Below are 16651 nucleotides of genomic sequence, written 5' to 3' on the forward strand. Positions count from 1 at the left end.
AAGTAAAAAATCAAAATAGTATTTAACCTATTTTTTACATAAACTAGTTCGACATTGAGTACATTACGGATAAGGAGATTCTAACTCACGACATTCTGGTTAGACATAGATGTCTTGTTCTATTAAATTATGTTCAAATTAACTAAACTAGTTCAATATTAAGTATGTTGTATGTGTTTATAAAGTTCAAAATATGGTTTAGTTATCAAAACTAACCTACGATTTTATTATGTATAGAAAATGAATGTGTGGTATAACTAATTATCTGAATGTATCCGGCCCAGCAACGAAAACCCTCCTACTACAAGGTGAGGCTCTGCGGGGTCGATTTAGGCTCCTTCCCTTCCACTGCATAGCTGCGCTAGCAGGTACTACGAGCCCTGCTTATCCTGGCTACAATAACTATCGAACAGCGATCCATTTGAAGAATGACGCTTGTATATCCCTAGGCGTGGGTCTGTACTTTCCTCTATTAGAGAAGGGGGAGGTTTGGAACTCGAAAAGTTTTATTATTTTCTATACGATGCAACCTTGTTCATGTGAAAAAAGATGTGAATTATTTATGGCCGCCTGCCTTTTATAGGGTGAATATTAATTTTTAGTTATGTTCTACTAAGAAAAAAAATATTAGTTTTTAGTTTTCTTTTTTAAATATATTTCTAACATTCTAAATTTCTTTGTAGATGTATGACGTAATTCATTAATAAATTTAAGCAATGGTAAACATACATACGCCTTTTTTTGTTATCCTATTAATAATTAATAAATATAATGCATATTTTATTAAAAAAATAATGCATATTAGAAATGGAAAAATGGTTGTTTTAAAAATATAAAACTAAAAAAACTATAAAACATATTTTATTATAAGTATAGAGGAACGAGTTAAAGATTCATGATAACTGCCTACATAAAAATTAATTTCTTATATATATTTTTTACAACCAAATGTAGCAACGTTAGACAATTGTGAGATAAATCGAGGTACACGCAAACTATCTGCACACTCACGCATATCAAAAAATTAAAATAAAAAACATTTTATTATGACTAAATACACCAAAGTTCTTAATTCTTTTGTAGGCAATTTTCAATCTGGTCTATAATCTTTTAAATTTCTTAATTTTATCTTGAATGTATTGAAAATTATCAATTAGGTCTTTTCCTTCAAAAATTTTTCAAATTTGTTAACAAAAAAGTTAATGTATCATTAAATTATTATTAAATATTAAACATAAAATTGAGAATTTTAAAAGATTAGACGTCATTTCATATATTTAATCTTTGATTAATACGTTAGCCCAATTGAGTTTTTTTTTTCTAGTAGAGAAAATTCTAGCATTGCTTCTTAGTTTTCTATTTACAATGTTTCTAATCGTTTAATTGTGTTACATGCATCCACTGTATGTAATTAATCTAATTAATCTGGTACATTAAGTGAGGGAGTAAATTTGATACACTATTAGAATCCATCCACTGCAAACCAAAATCAATTTTAGAATGATCTGAAACCTGATAATGGAAAGAGACAAATTTGAGAATGAAGTTCAACCTATCATCGATGAAATCACTATTTATGGAAATGTAGGAAATTAGTGAACGACTTCAACCTAACCTCAAGAGATCGTAATAGCGTGACAAACATCTTATCGAACCATACAAGAAAAGGAGAGTCATCGCGTGGAAATTTGGAAGATCATTCAAGCCAGTTTCAAAACTTCTCATGATAGAGACGACATGTACGAATTTCCAATTTTTACTTTACCTTTGTAGTTTGTTTGATTATTTTTTCTCGTATAGATTTTGATAACTCATTTGGCTGATTTTTCATTTTTTATTTTTTGGTAATTTGATTCACACCCATGAATTGTCTCACGTCTTTAAAACAAAAACTTTAAAACAAAAACTTATTTGCAAAACAATTTGCAAGATAGGCCCTTAATTAGTCAACCATTTCTCCATTCCCTTTTCACTTATATTAGTGTATGGTTAAGAGTCGTGGATTTCCATTCAGAATATAAAGGGGTGGAGATTTACATTCTTTAATTAGTAAGAAATGTTGTGTTACAATGCTTTAAAAAGATAGGGTATATTGTTTCAAGATTCTCACTTAACACAAGGGAAATCTGCCTGACTTTTATGTAACAGAAATCGATTAAGGTCAAAATCGGGTCAAGCCTAAGGTAGGATTGTCGGGTGCCTAAGGTCGAGCCTTTGGTTACCTTCATTGCAGGAAGATATTTCGTGTCATTTGTGGTTAAAGAACGAAGGTCGATTCTAAATTACCAGTCAGGTGAGACCTGACTTTCCAACCTTCCTCTGTCATCCATGTTGCAAGGTTATTTTAATGTCCCAACACTTAGTTTGATTTTATAGCATCCAAGCAGTACATTCATATATCCAAATAGATTATATATAATAGTAATTTAATGATTTGTTAACTTTTTATCAGCCAAATTATCGCAAATAACCTAATTTAGAATTTTTGATTTGAGAGAAAAAAAAAAAAGAAATTAGGCAGCGTGTATATTTTTAGTCATAATTATTTAATCAGACCATATGGCGCGAGGCAACAGACGAAGTTTACAAACGATTACATCTAGACGACGTCGTTTGCTGAAAAAGTTAAATGCGTAATTAAGAATCCTAAGGGGCCAAAAGTGTAAATTTAAGAAAAAGTAGGCCCTTTTAGACAAAGTACCAACATTTTTAACCAGGACAAAGCTTCCTCCTTTTTCGTCTCTGTCTCTGCTCTGAGAGCACCCAACTGAGGAACAAGAACAAGAACTTGGAGAGAGAGAGATCGAAGCGAAATCGCAATCGAACTTCTCAAAAAACCTGAATCAATCTCTCTTTTCCCCCTCTTTCATGTAGATGCTTTTCCAAGCCGCCGTTTCGCCGTCCTCAATCGATTTGTTTACTTTACTCCTCGCCCGAGTTCATTTCCATGGCGAATAATCATTCCGAGACTCCCGCCGATGATTTCCTCGAGCAGATTCTTGGGATTTCCCCTTTTGGGTCGGCGGAGCAAGGGTTAGCTGGAACTGACGGCGGCTTGGCCGGAGCTGCGGCGGCTCAGGCCCCGATGATGCTTCAGCTTAGCTCCGGCGACGGCGCCGGACATATGGCGACAATTGGGAGTGGAAGTGTTGGTGGAACCGGGTTCCATGGCGCCCCTTTTCCCCTAGGGCTGAGCTTAGACCAAGGGAAGGGAGGGTTTCTGAAAGCAGAGGAAGCTTCTGGAAGTGGGAAGCGGTATTGTGGGGGCGTTGTGGATATTCGAGCTTCATCTGTGAAAAATGTAAGATGGTAATTTTGTAACTTATTATTTGTTTTCTTTTATAATCCGGAATCCATGCTGCGTGGCTTCACCGGTTGGATCCCTATAATCGGGGTGTCAACGGCGACCCAACACTGTAAACGAGGTTGCGGGACTTGTCCTTGAATGGAGAAAGCCCCAGCTACACGTTCTGCGGGTCTCGAACGGGGTATCCTATTCGGTCGCCACCACCCGTGGCGGTAATTTTGTAACTTATTGTATACCCAGAAATTTTGTTTTCCTTGGAAACAAACACCATGCTTATCTATTGTATTTTGTGAGTTCTTTTTTATCTATATGGAAAGTAGAATGAGAGAAGGCGCTGGGAAGGTTGTAAAACCAACTCATTTGAGATTAAACATTGTTTGAAGAATGGGAGTTGCTGTGCAAGCAGGAGTGAACATTTTATGATATTTTACTTTTCTTCACCTATCTATGTGCTGACAGGGTTATGGTTCTTGACTTTTTTTGAACTCTTTTTTGTACTTACTGAACTAGAGATTAGCTTTCTCTTGTGTTTACAGGTTATTCTTTTTTTAAAGCTAACATGCACTGTTTCCAAAGTAATTATGATAAGAAAAAAAAAAGGTATCTTAATACTTTTTCTTATTGAATTTTTATTTTGTGCTCTATGATGACTTAGCTGTGATGTTTCTGGTGTTTGGTTTTTGCCCAAGAGAAATGAGAAATTTGAGAGGCTTCTGTTTGATATAGTGCCATTCTTTTGCTCTTGAGGCAGAGATTTTATGTTCTCCTGTTGTTCTAAATGCAAGTATTAAATTTTAAATATCTTTTCTCATGGTTTTTCTTTTCTGGGGATGGGAATGGTTGATTTGCATTAAGTTACCCTCTTTTGATCTCTCTGCAGGTGTTTCCAGGCCAACAAATGCACGCTTCTATGGGTGTAGCCCCGCATCCACCAGCAATGCGCCCTAGGGTTCGGGCAAGACGAGGACAGGCAACTGATCCACATAGCATTGCCGAGCGGGTAAGATAGACACTAGATTGGAGAAATTAGAAACAGTTGACCATTGGTAGATTATTCTCGTATCGAAGTCTTACTGTAGCACTTGGTTGCATCTTGAAGCTGTCAGATTTATTTATTTAACTTTCTGGAAGTAATTTGAATTGCCATTTACGTTTTGTGACAGTTACGAAGAGAAAGGATTGCAGAGAGAATTAGGGCTTTGCAGGAGCTTGTTCCGAGTGTCAATAAGGTGACTGTCTACGCTTTTAAGTCTTTGGGATTATCAAGATAATTGTTTCATTTCACTTTTAGGCAATTCCATGAGAGAGTTCTCAATTTTAGTGTATAACTTTTGTAACTTAATGTAGAAATGGTTTTTTTTTTTTGGTGGTGGTGTTTTTCAAACTCTTGTTTCCATAACTTAGAAAACCTGGGTAGATCTCTTTCCTCAAATTATCGTTTGACATATGATAAGTAATTTAAATGATCGTAGCATATGGTAATGTTTCCATACATGGGTAGATGCTAATTGGCAATATCTCTAAACCTTTTAGATCTAGTTTTAACTTTTGATTGATACAAAAATATGGCGCTTTCTCATTCGGCTCCTGTATTTCCCCTCGCCGATGTGAAAGCAGCTGTCAAATCAGAGCTAACTTCATATATGTAAACCAATCGTGAATGCACTTTACCTCTAAAATCTGAGAATGAATGGTTTCTATTTTGAATGTTTATTTGGACCCCATTTGGGGGGGGGGGGGGGGGTGGTTAATGTCCACTCTTCCACTCGGATTTTCGGATGCTCAAGTAGCCTGTTGACCTGATTTTTCATTTGCATTATCCTCTCCAAGAGATAATGTATTGTTATCTAGACTTTTAATCTTAGTTTGGTACTGATTCGTTTTTCTTTTTGGGTAGACGGATAGAGCTGCGATGCTTGACGAAATAGTGGACTACGTAAAGTTCCTACGTCTCCAAGTAAAGGTATAGTGGTTGGGAAAACTCAATTACAGCGACTATTATCCATGAAAGTTTCATCAATTACCTGATAAGTTGAAACTTAATGATTAAACGAATATGAAGATTGAATATGAAGATTGTTTTTGGATCGGAACTTCAAAAATCGTTTTAGAGATCTCATAATCAAATTGAACTTATAGTTAGGTCTTGATATATGTTTATTTGTACACTTTAGAACCGGTTGCTTTTCAATTCCTCATTTAAGTGTATTTCATTCTTTATATGAACAAAGCCGGGCTGTTGTTTAAAACGACTGCTCGCGCTCATAGATCAACTTTAGTCTTTTTTTCCTCTGTTTTTTTTGGATGTAACAGTCAGCTTTCATATGCTACTTTTTTAGGTATTTATCCATTGCTACATTCATCTACTTTGCAGGTTTTGAGCATGAGTAGATTGGGTGGAGCTGGTGCTGTGGCTCCACTTGTAACGGATATCCCACTATCATCAGTTGAGGTAGTGAAATGATAAACATAATCTTTGACTTTTACGACTCTGGCCCATTTGATAACGTTCCAATTCTTGGTTTTCTATGCCGTTTTGATGACCAGAAACAAAACTGTTATCAAAGGGGGTCTTATATTGTCAACTTTTTCTTGGTTATTAAAAAATGCCTTATTACATCGTAGGAAGAAGGGAGTGAAGGCGGTAGGAATCAACCCGCATGGGAGAAATGGTCGAACGACGGTACGGAGAGACAAGTCGCCAAGCTTATGGAAGAAAACGTAGGAGCTGCAATGCAATTCCTCCAATCAAAGGCGCTCTGCATCATGCCCATCTCGTTGGCTTCGGCGATTTATCACACACAACCGCCCGATAGCTCGAGTTCGGTGAAGCCAGAGAGCAACCCACCCCCATAGAATGACCCCCGAGCGGAGGGAGGGAGGGAGGGACGTGCATTCCCACAATCCCCAAAAGGAAAAGAAACCTCACCGATCGCTGTTGGGTACTAGGCCTGCATCCGGTCCCGTCGCAACACTCGTCGTTGTTCCCCTTCAGTTTGTGGTGGGTATTGGTAATGCAATCAAAGTCAGATGCCATAGTTGTTGCCTTTTAAGATTACTTTTAGGTTTTGTTTTTGGGATGGGGATGTCAATGCCCTAAAAAATGCAAGCAAGGGGGGTGGTTTTCAGGTCTCAACTAAAGCAAAGAAGAATTTTGTCAAAGCTTTAATTGATATGCTCTTCTTTTCTTGTTTTTGCATCAATGGTGGAGGGAGGGGAGGGAGTGAGTGGTGGGAAATGACCAAAGCACCTTTTTTCTTATGTAGTGGGATGTGGGGACCTTGTAAAAATATGAATAAAAGCTCTTTTTTTGTTTAGTATAATTTTAAATGGATGATGCACCTTTAGAAGGAAAGGAAATGAAGAAGTTTGAAATTGAGAGTATTGGTAGTTTGAAAAACAAAAAGGGAGAAAAAGGTTAAATTATACAAATTTAGTGGTTGTCCTATTCAGGCTTGAAAGTTTAAAAGATTTTTTTTTTAAATTGTATCCTCAAATTTTTTTTGTTTAATCTCGGTTATTAGAGTCATTAATTTAATGATGTCGTAGCATGTTTATTGAGACATAGTAGGCTTACTATTCAAAAAGGAGTATGTGTGCATAGGTTAATTTATTGAGACATAGTAGGCTTACTATTCAAAAAGGAGTATGTGTGCATAGGTTAATTTTAATTTATGATTAAATTATAAATTTTATTCGTACCATTTGGATAAAGTTTTAATGTGGTCTTCATGATTTTAAAAATTTTAATTTAGTCTTTATGGTTTTGATTGATATTTAATTTGGTTTTTATAATTTTAGAACTTTCGATTTGGTTGATATAGGGATTCGGTTCAATTTTATTCTTATGGTTTGGTTAAATCTCACTGGTCATCTTTAAATTTTGTTTTACTAGCTTCAAATCTACCCGTTTTTTTATGCAATCCTAAACGCCAGTACACTCAATCGGCACAGTTATTCAAATAGAAAATTTCTACGTGAAAAAAGATGATTTGTGAAGTTTGGCTAGATCATAAATACTAAATTGAAACTTTTGAAACTATAAAGATTAAAGCTTTTGAAACTATAAAGATTAAATTGAAGTTAAGTCTAAACCTTAGAGATCAAATTGAAACTAAACCCAAACCATAAAAGCTAAATTAAAACTTTGAAAATCATAGCGACCATATACAAACTTCACTCAAATTACATGTTAATTTGTAATTACCTTGATTTCATCTATTTACTCTCTTGCAATTTTTTTATTACATCAAATCAATAAAAAAAAAGACTATATAAAGTAATCTCTACCACAGACAAACAAATATGTGGGTATGAAGCTCACTTATCATGAAATTCAACCGTTATTTTTCGAAGTGTTTTATTTTGTTTTGAATATAACATGTGAGCGTAGAACTTTAAATACCTTTTAATAAAAAATAGGTGCCTTAATCAATTAGCTATATCGAGATTGGGTTGAAATTCAAGGACTAAATGATAGAATCCTAAGGCAACAATCAATTAAGTTGGATTAAATGTATAATTAAACATGGAAAAAAAAAGGGAAGCATTATGTTCCAAATCCAGCAGTAATCCATAGTGGGTTTCCCAAAGTTATGAGACTTTTGTATTCTCCTTGATCATTATTGGCCAAATAAATCATTGAGGAGAGAGAGAGCATGTTTTAGAAAGATGGGTTGCCCCATAAAAGCTTGATCCTTGATTCCAAAGACAAGAACTTTTTTTTTTTTGTTGAGAATTTGTTTGGTTTTACTTTTACATAAGGAATAAGAAAAGTAGTGTTAAGCAGTGTGAAGAACCAAATTATTGGCTTAAAGCAAACAGGGTTTTAAGTGTTTTGGTATCTAAAGTTGGCACACAAATTGCTTGCTTCTGCTTCTGCTTCTGCTTCTGCTTGGCATTTGGAGCATTTTTTTTTTGGTTCTGACTTCTGATCTGATGTGCCTTTTTTAAGTTTGTTCAGTTTAGACATTTAGATGCATTTCATTTATAACAATCACTTGCCAATTAGCAAAGTTACTGTTGGATTGGACTTGTTGAGTTCACGTGTTGTATTTCTTGTTCGTGGTAGTAAGATTTTGGTTTCAATTCTATTTTGGTTGTGAATTTTTATTCTCTTTAGACTTTTAAACACTTTCCTTTAAAATTGTTTTTTTTTTTTTATGGAGAATGAAATAAAGCGAGCGTTTGAGAATTGAAGGATTGGAACGAATGATTTGAAAGTTTAGAAACTAAACCCAAATAAAGATAAAAGGTGTAGATTTCGATCGTGCTCGCACTTTTTCTAATGACTGATTGAGTCCTCATTGGAACTCTAGATCTCGATCGTGCTTCCCATTTTTCTAATGACTGATTGAGTCCTCATTGGAACGGAACCCTCACATGTAAACATCTCTCGCACACAAATGGATTTCTGTTGTTGTTCATATAATCTATGTGATTATTGACACGTCTATCTAAAACCTACGTCGTGTCCAAAATGGAACTTGATTGTTTTTTTTAGAGCGCCTAAAACACCTATCACTCGACTATCTCCAAAATCGAATAAGGAGAAAAAGGCAAATCATTTGAGCAAAAAGGCAAATCATTTGAGCAATTTTCGCCCAAGCATTCAACATGACAACTCAAGATCGACCAATTCTAGAAACATAAACAAGTGCTAATAAGTAATAACTAGTCATAACCACTCGACACAAACTTGACTTGATCACCACATTAGTGTTATTGAAACACTCGAACAAATCTTCCTTCCGCTGAACGTTGATGGTAGATTTTCAACCTCTAAATATTAGACCTCGTTGTAATTTTTAAAATATTTAAACTCTGTTTAACAACAATTATTTCATTTATTTAAGCTTTTCAGGATATTCTGATAGTTCAAAAAAATTTAACTCTTACAGAACTGATAAAAAGAAAAATATTGATTATCGAACCGATTCATCTATCCGTATACAATTTATTATATCTCAAACCATAGGTATTTCCATAAAAAATTTCGAGAAAAACACTATCATGATAAGAAGAGTTTTGCAAAATAGAGCCACAATCATTATGATTTGCTTAAAAATATTTTGAAATTGTAATCAAACCTTTTTAAAAAAAATATTAAAAACTATTTATTTCCTAATTTTCAAAATTGAGCTAGAATTTAAAAAATATATTATAAAAAAATATTAGTAGATAGATATGATTTGAAAAACACATTCGAATACATATATCCATTATACAGTCAAATATATTGATTCAATTTTTTTATGAGAAAATATTACGACAGAAAAAAGGAAGCAAAGTCTTCCAATCATCAATAATCATGAAGAAGCTATAAAATTACAAAAAGTCTTCCAACCATCAATAATCATGAAGAAGCTACAAAATTACAAAAAAGATTTCCTCTGATTTGTGCACCACCAAGAAGTTCAATATACTATAAACTAAATGCATTCAAGATATCATAAAATTCCAAATGTCTCTTTATGGGGCATTCTCTTCAATTTGAAATTACTGAGAGATGATTAACAATGATGAGATACAGGCCACAACAGATACATTTACAAACTATACAAGCCACAGCACAGAGAGAATCTTACCAAAATATTTGGTGGTTGGAAACAATTTTATGGAATCCAGAGTCGGGATTTAATAAGATGGGAAATCAAGATTGGTAACAAAGTTAGCCATTTTGGCTTCCTGTTCATCAAGAGAACCCATTCTCATATCCAGTACTGCCAGTTGGGACTTCACCCAAGGTGGATTGTACCTGCCCTCAACCCACAAGGCTTCCCCAGTGTCCTTGTGTTTAAAATCTGGATATTTAGGGTTCTTCTGCAACCAAAATCAAATGGGTGAGTGTTCAACAACTGCATCATATAAGGCCTCATTTGATATCATTTGATAACAATTTCGTTTCTTGTTTTCTATTTTTAAAAATGATGTCTAGTTCCTCCAAGTTTCTTTTTCAGTTCTTAGCCAAATTTCAAAAACACAAACAAGTTTTTAAAAACTATTCTCTTTAGTTCAAAAAATTTGGTTTAGACTTTTAAAATGTTTTTAGAGGGTAGATAACAAAATAAAAGAAAATAAAAGAACACATGTGAAAGTAGTATTTGTAATTGTAAGTTTAATTTTCAAAAACAGAAAACAAAAAATAAAATGGTTATCAAACGAGACAGGACCATAGGGAAGAACCTATAAATACACACAAAAGGTAACTTTTGGAATGTCTGAAGTGGCCTGCAAAATGTGGAAATCTTTTTTTTTTTTTTTTTTTGAAATCAGTTGACTACTTTCCTTTGTTCCCTTGTTGCTCTTGGTTAAATCCACTCGGTCGATTACTTTTATGCCTCTTTTAACAAATATAACTTAAATGCTCTTGCAGCTAATTGGAGGAGCTTTTTGTCTTCATTGGCTCAGGACTCGACTCTACCCTCCTCTTCTGTGATTTCATACCATAAAAGGTAATACGCTCACGATCTTACTTGAATAGGATATGTACTATAGGTTGTTGTAGTACCGTGTCTTTGAGTTCTAACAAAACTTGAAAAGGTAATACACTCGGTTAATATCTGTTAGAGCCCAAGATAATGCAAGCAGCATGATATAGTTGATTTCCAAGAAAATGCAGCCATTCAAGAGGTCTGCTCTTGCTTTTCCAACTAAATACCTAATATCTCCCGAGTTGGCCTAGTGATCAAATGTGCTAAAGAAAAAGTAATGAAACTTAAAAGAGAATGAGTTAAAACCCCAAGTAGCCACCTACCTAAAATTTAATATCTTGCGAATTTTCTTGACAACAAATGTTGTAGGGTAAAGTGGTTATTTCGTGCCCGTTCTCATAGATATTTTTTAAAAGAACTATTATTCCCCCACCTACCACCACAAAGGCTCTCTGCTAACATATCTTATTTAATTTTCCCCGCCATCCTATTACGAACTAGGGGTATAGTTATTAGTTACATCACAGGCCCCCTTCAAGAAATCTTAACATCTCTTGGGAAACCCACTGAGGGTTCATTTTGTTGGGCCCTCCTATTCATCCTAGCATAAGTAAATTTTAATGGTGTTTTCGACTATTAATGGAACTAAGAAGGTTTGAATTACAAAACTCGTCCAAATATAAGAATCCTCTCTCCTTTCACTGATAATTTCATTGAGGAAATAATAAATATGCATAAAAAATCTTTAAAGATAAAGATTATAGGCAGTATACAAGAAGTCTTCTTTCCATAATTTACATGAAAGCTTTTTTGTAATTCTGCCAATTGGGCAGCTTGTTGTAAGTTCCTTTGGTTCTCTTAACGCATCTATGAAAAGCTTTACTTGTTTCTCGTCAAAATATAATAATGGCAATGATATACATAGAAGCACTAGTAAATAACAAACTTCGTCAATGTTAAGAACATTTGAATCCAAAAACTAGATACGTGAATCTTAGGAATTTCAAGAGAATAAATCAAGTACCTTGTTCTTCCTATTGTCCCACCAGTCGACAGGATTAGCAAAGAATGCTTGCCATAATTCTTGTGTGGACCCCATATTATCAGCAGCACCATTGCCAAGCTTTCTCCCTGTTAAAAAATTATGATAGGACATCAACTAATAAGATTCTGAAGCAAAATAAAGTGTCAGATCAATAATCATAAATTCAAAAATATCCCATGCCTGCCACTATGGAATTAGAGTCCTGATCATGATGGGGTGCTGTTGAGATGCTTCTTTCTATAAAATTCAACTGCTGAACTACTACCTATGAAAGATGTAGAAAGCATCAGTATTTACCTCAGGAAACGAATAGAAAACCATGGAACGATATGAACAAGGATTATATAACCTTGTAGTATGTTTGCTGTTTCCCATCATCAGCTTCAACTAGATCTGCTACCAGCCGACCAGATACATGTATCTGGTTGCCTTTCTGGACGTGTTGAAAAGCAATGTGTGCCAACTCATCCCAGAATGTTAAATTTATCCTGAAAGGGCCAACTATCCACATTGAATAGGAAAATGAAATCCCAGCAAGATAACAATTCGTATTGTTTTATACATAGATTATCAGGAGAGGAAAATTAGTCAATAACTGGTTAGATCTGATTCTTCTCTCTGAAGTCCTAATTGTTTTTTGTATAGAAGAAACAATTTCATTGATGATATGGATTAGAAGAACAAAAAGATCTTTTAAGTTCTAATTGTCGTTTTATATGAAAGCATGAAGAATGAAATGCTAATCAAAGTTAAAGTTCTGCAATGCAAAGGAGTGAAAGTAGCACTTTGAGGAAAATTTGGCTTCAAAGAAATAGAAGAGTCTGATAGGCTCCCGATTGTGGAAGACTGGAAGTACATAGTGGGAAGAAGGGGGAGAGAAAATAAGAAAGATATGTGAGTGAGGATGAGTGATTCTGTTTTAATGGTGAGGCCCAGTTAATTTGTAGGGCTGTGAGGGAATGTGTACATATGGTTAAATACCATAGTGAGAGAGAGAGAACAGGTACCTTGTTCATTTTGGTTATTTTGTGGTTTGGGGTAGCTTCAAGTACTCCCTTGCTCTGTTTCTCTCTTAACATAAATAATACAAGAGGTTCTATCAGTATCAGAGTCTTTCAATAATGCTATCCCTTATTCCACCCTTTTTCTTTCTTTCTTTCCTTATAGTAAATTAACAACAAAGACACGATTGGACTTGCTAATGGATAAGGCCTAAGGGTAACTAAAAATTTGAAAGACTTGGTCTCTCCCCAAATCCTTTTTGAAAGAATGCCTATCTCTGACCTCTCCAGGCTACTTTACTTAAAATCACTCCTCTAACGAACTTACTAGCTAATACCAAGGAACTGTAAGGTATATCAGCAAGGTGGGAGATTTGTCTTTCAAGAAGTGGTCTAACCTGAGAATTTTGTTGGCTAAGATGGATGGCCCTTTGTCCAGTTCCCCAAGGTTCTAGGAGGGGTGGGACTGTTAGATTTGCCTTTTGAGGAGTGGTCCAACTTGAGAATTTTGTTGGGCAAGATGGGTAGGCCTTTGTCTAGTCCACCAAGGTTCCACGCCAAGTCATCAAGGGGGAGTGGACAAATAGCATCCTTGGAATTTTAAACGAGGCTTGGCGAGGTTTTACTGTGGAAGGGGCCTGAGGTCATTATTCTTCAAGAAACCAAACAGACTTCTTGCCCTGCTAGTTTAGTTAAAAGTATTTGGATGTGTGAAAGGAATCAAAGGTGTGGACTGTGGGGCTCTTCAGATGGTATTATTTTCTTGTGGGACTCTGGTTCTATTTGGTTCCAGGAAGTGGTTCTTAAATCATTCTCTTTAATTATTCAATTTTGTAATTTCAATAATTTTATTTGGTAGCTTTCAAGTATTATGGTCTGCCTTTGGGTGGCGTTTATTGCTCTCGTTTATTTCTTGTTCGCGTTTATTGCTCTCTTTAGGAAGTTTGTCTCTTTTAGTTTTTCTCTGTCGCTCCTTCAGCAGTTTGTATTTTTGAACAATTTTTGTTCCTTTTCATACTTTCAATGAAAAATTGATATCTTGTTCAAAAAAGTATTATGGTTTGCCATCTAAACACACTGAAGGAGTTATTTTTTTGGAGAGAGTTGGGAAATTAATAGAATATTCAAGCAAGCTTAGTGCTTAGCACGTGATTTAAATATCACTGTATTTCCTTCATAAAAATTAAATTGGGTGGAGTGACTAAATCTATAAAGCTCAATGGAAAATTTATACATGACAATGGCCTCATCTATCTTCCTTCGGTGCATTGGATAAATTCCTCGTTTTCAAAGGCTAGTTTGACATATGTCCGAAAGGCGAGACAATCAATATGCCATAAATTAATGTCCAAGCTGGCCTAGGTACACGGATATCAAAAAAATAATGCCATAGACTAATGTCAATTCATTGGCCGGTGACCCCTTACAGAGTCAATTTAGTTTAACCTAGTGCTCCTATCAAGTATGTAAGAGTTCCACATTCAAGAGAAAAAGGAAGATTCTTTGACCAATGTCAGCTTTGGTTTGCTTTGGAAATTTTGGCCGGAAAAGAATAGGATTTCAAGGACGACACTAGTGAGCTCTATCATATTTTGGTGCCTTCTGTTTTTTTTTTTCCCCTACTCCTAGTGACCTCATATATTGTTGCAATTATGATTCTTTCTTTATCAATGTCAATTGGAGTAATTATTTGCAAGCTCCTTCGGCCCTTGGATGACTTCTTGCTTCCCTTTTTATTCTTTCTTAAGGGGAAGTTGTTACTAATTAAAAAAACGTATATTCCATGTTATATGAGTACCAAGTACTTCATGCGACTTATAATTCTGCTCAATTACCTTACAACATTTTTAGAACTGCTAACAGAATTAACAAAATTGCAACTATGTTGGATGATTAAACAGTTAAATATGGTTAAAGGGCTAGCAATTTGGTGGCTGATATGGGTCACAGAGTCTAGAGATTGTTGGGATGAAATAGTTCTAGGATGCTCTGGCAGATAGTATTTCCTTCAAATTACAATTGATAAGTTGGCTTCATGGTAGGATAGATTCATACAAATAAAAGACGCAACATTCTTCAAACAGAAAAGCAATTAAAATTTTTCATACATTTTTTTGTCAAAACCCCGAATTTCTTTAAGATGGAATGGAAGGTAAAGCAAAGCCGCCATTTTAACGAAATAAGTTTATCCATTACAGATCCATATGCTTTCTACATCATACTGAAATTGAGACACAAATGTTCGGGAGCCACTCCCACCTAAACAGATGAGTAAACGAAGTCTTTAACCATGGTCCTAAATTTCCCATATTCTCAAATAAAAAGTCTTAACATCTCAACTCCAACTACTCAAGAGTTTATTCTTCAATATTCGTAAACGTTCTTATTCAAACTTCTACCAAAATGCAACAATACTAAAGCCCAATCCAAAAAAGAAACCAATAGAATTTCGTACCAAGATGTTTCAGTAGATGACTTCCACACGGCGAGCCGCGTCCAAGCAACATCCTTGCCCGAGGCTAGGTGCTTGATCTCCACAGGCGTACCAACGGTCCCGATGAGACTTACGGAGTTGCTTAGCTCCTTACTCCATGGAATTTCGGGAGGTTTACGGTAGGATGTAGAGTAATTGCTGAAGTTCTCCATAGCTGAGCATTTTGGGAAGCGTCTGGCGAATCGGAGCCGTTTCGCAGCATCTAAATGCGAGAGAGAAGCGATTCGGAATCTGTTTCTTGGGATGGAGAGGAGGGTGTGTTTTGGTAACAGCGATGAGGAAAGAGATAGGGTTTGTTCAAGCGCCATTACCATCGCTCTCGCTCTTATCTTGCGCTGTGTTTGAGCGCGCCAAGACTGTTCGGGCCAGGGTTTTGACGAAGGGTTTTAGATTTTTTTTATTTTTTTTATTTTAAATACCACTTTGAAAAAAGTATACACTATCGTGGTACTTTTTAGATGGGGTTAAATTTAACCTCTTGTATGTTGATTAAAAGATGAAGCTCATAGATGGAAATTTGACAAACTTATGAAAATGGAAGAATAAAGAAAATTCTCGTCAAGAATGAGGAATACTTGATGCATGAAAATATTAATACTTCCGAGTAAAGTGTTTAAAAATGTATACCAAATATGAGTTTAGCTTTCTTATGCCTATTCTCACGTAACAATACCTCCGACCAAATAATGGGTATCTGGTATAACAATGATGTACTTGATTTAATAGAAGTCGAATCTGGTTACTTGGTGTGCAACTGCACATCTCAAAGTTGCATTTCGTTATTTTTAAGTTAGGCAAGAGTAGATGGGTTGAATCTTTTATTTTCAAAGTCAAACCAACTAAACACCACTATTTTTTTTTATCACCATAAAACTCAATTGCTTCATTTAAATAAGTCATTATTTATTTAAAAAAAAACTAAACTATGTAGAGAGGAACTTGTAATGTTTTTTTACGTATTACTTGTGATAGTGTGTGCTTACGAGTACAACATTGGGTATGAAGAGTGACTTCTCAAAGTTGGGTCAAAAGTTATTAAACCATCCTGACGTAACTGGGAAATACCCTAATTGTTTGAAGCAAATTTTTTGACATGGTTAATCAATTTTCTTTTTTTTAATGGTTTTCAATTAAAATAGAAGAAGGAAAATTAAGTCTTTTTCAAAACGTGAGCACACAAATATATATAAAGAAATATTAGTGAGGGAATTGTAGCGTCCAAACGAAGCCCCATACCAATTATATAATAGTGTTCGAAGTGCAGAAGCTTAATACCCATTAGTCAGTGCAGAAAACTTACTTCTTAATCCGCCCCATCATCGGACTTAAAAAGTCAAAAGACTGGTTCAAGTCTCGGTCAAACTCGATCCA

General features: G+C 35.1%; 2 protein-coding genes across 3 annotated transcripts; one reads left to right on the forward strand and one right to left on the reverse strand.

Moving 5' to 3' along the window:
- Positions 1-2726: 2726 nt before the first annotated feature.
- UNE12 (basic helix-loop-helix (bHLH) DNA-binding superfamily protein) lies at positions 2727-6624 on the forward strand. The gene is made up of 6 exons (XM_022300109.2): positions 2727-3301; positions 4188-4307; positions 4471-4536; positions 5205-5270; positions 5682-5759; positions 5933-6624. The coding sequence occupies exons 1-6, from the start codon at positions 2948-2950 to the stop codon at positions 6161-6163; spliced, it is 915 nt and encodes a 304-aa protein (XP_022155801.1). The 5' UTR covers positions 2727-2947; the 3' UTR covers positions 6164-6624.
- A 3105-nt stretch (positions 6625-9729) lies between these two features.
- LOC111022838 (protein OSB1, mitochondrial) lies at positions 9730-15670 on the reverse strand. 2 transcript variants are annotated; one of them, XM_022300111.2, is made up of 5 exons: positions 15242-15670; positions 12135-12273; positions 11966-12050; positions 11765-11871; positions 9730-10126 (listed from the first exon to the last, which is right to left on the reverse strand). In XM_022300111.2, exons 1-5 carry the CDS (start codon positions 15592-15594, stop codon positions 9944-9946), a joined length of 867 nt encoding a protein of 288 aa, XP_022155803.1. In that variant the 5' UTR covers positions 15595-15670; the 3' UTR covers positions 9730-9943. The 2 variants fall into 2 exon arrangements, with proteins under 2 accessions (XP_022155803.1, XP_022155802.1); XM_022300110.2 differs by having other exon boundaries at positions 9730-10129; positions 15242-15669.
- Positions 15671-16651: the final 981 nt, after the last annotated feature.

The sequence above is a fragment of the Momordica charantia genome (assembly GCF_013281855.1).
Source record: "Momordica charantia cultivar OHB3-1 chromosome 9 unlocalized genomic scaffold, Mcharantia_2.0 BLBB01000009.1, whole genome shotgun sequence".
Lineage (NCBI taxonomy): Eukaryota > Viridiplantae > Streptophyta > Magnoliopsida > Cucurbitales > Cucurbitaceae > Momordica > Momordica charantia.

What these genes read in the sequence shown, in the direction of transcription:
- LOC111022838 (XM_022300110.2), bottom strand. Translation starts at nt 15,594, where the DNA reads ATGGTAATGGCGCTTGAACAAACCCTATCTCTTTCCTCATCGCTGTTA. An exon ending in AACAGCAAACATACTACAAG is followed by an intron (nt 12,051 to 12,134) that starts GTTATATAATCC and finishes CATCTTTCATAG; the next exon opens with GTAGTAGTTCAGCAGTTGAA. An exon ending in GGGACAATAGGAAGAACAAG is followed by an intron (nt 10,130 to 11,764) that starts GTACTTGATTTA and finishes TTTTGGTTGCAG; the next exon opens with AAGAACCCTAAATATCCAGA.
- UNE12 (XM_022300109.2), top strand. Translation starts at nt 2,948, where the DNA reads ATGGCGAATAATCATTCCGAGACTCCCGCCGATGATTTCCTCGAGCAG. An exon ending in CACATAGCATTGCCGAGCGG is followed by an intron (nt 4,308 to 4,470) that starts GTAAGATAGACA and finishes GTTTTGTGACAG; the next exon opens with TTACGAAGAGAAAGGATTGC. An exon ending in TCCTACGTCTCCAAGTAAAG is followed by an intron (nt 5,271 to 5,681) that starts GTATAGTGGTTG and finishes TCTACTTTGCAG; the next exon opens with GTTTTGAGCATGAGTAGATT.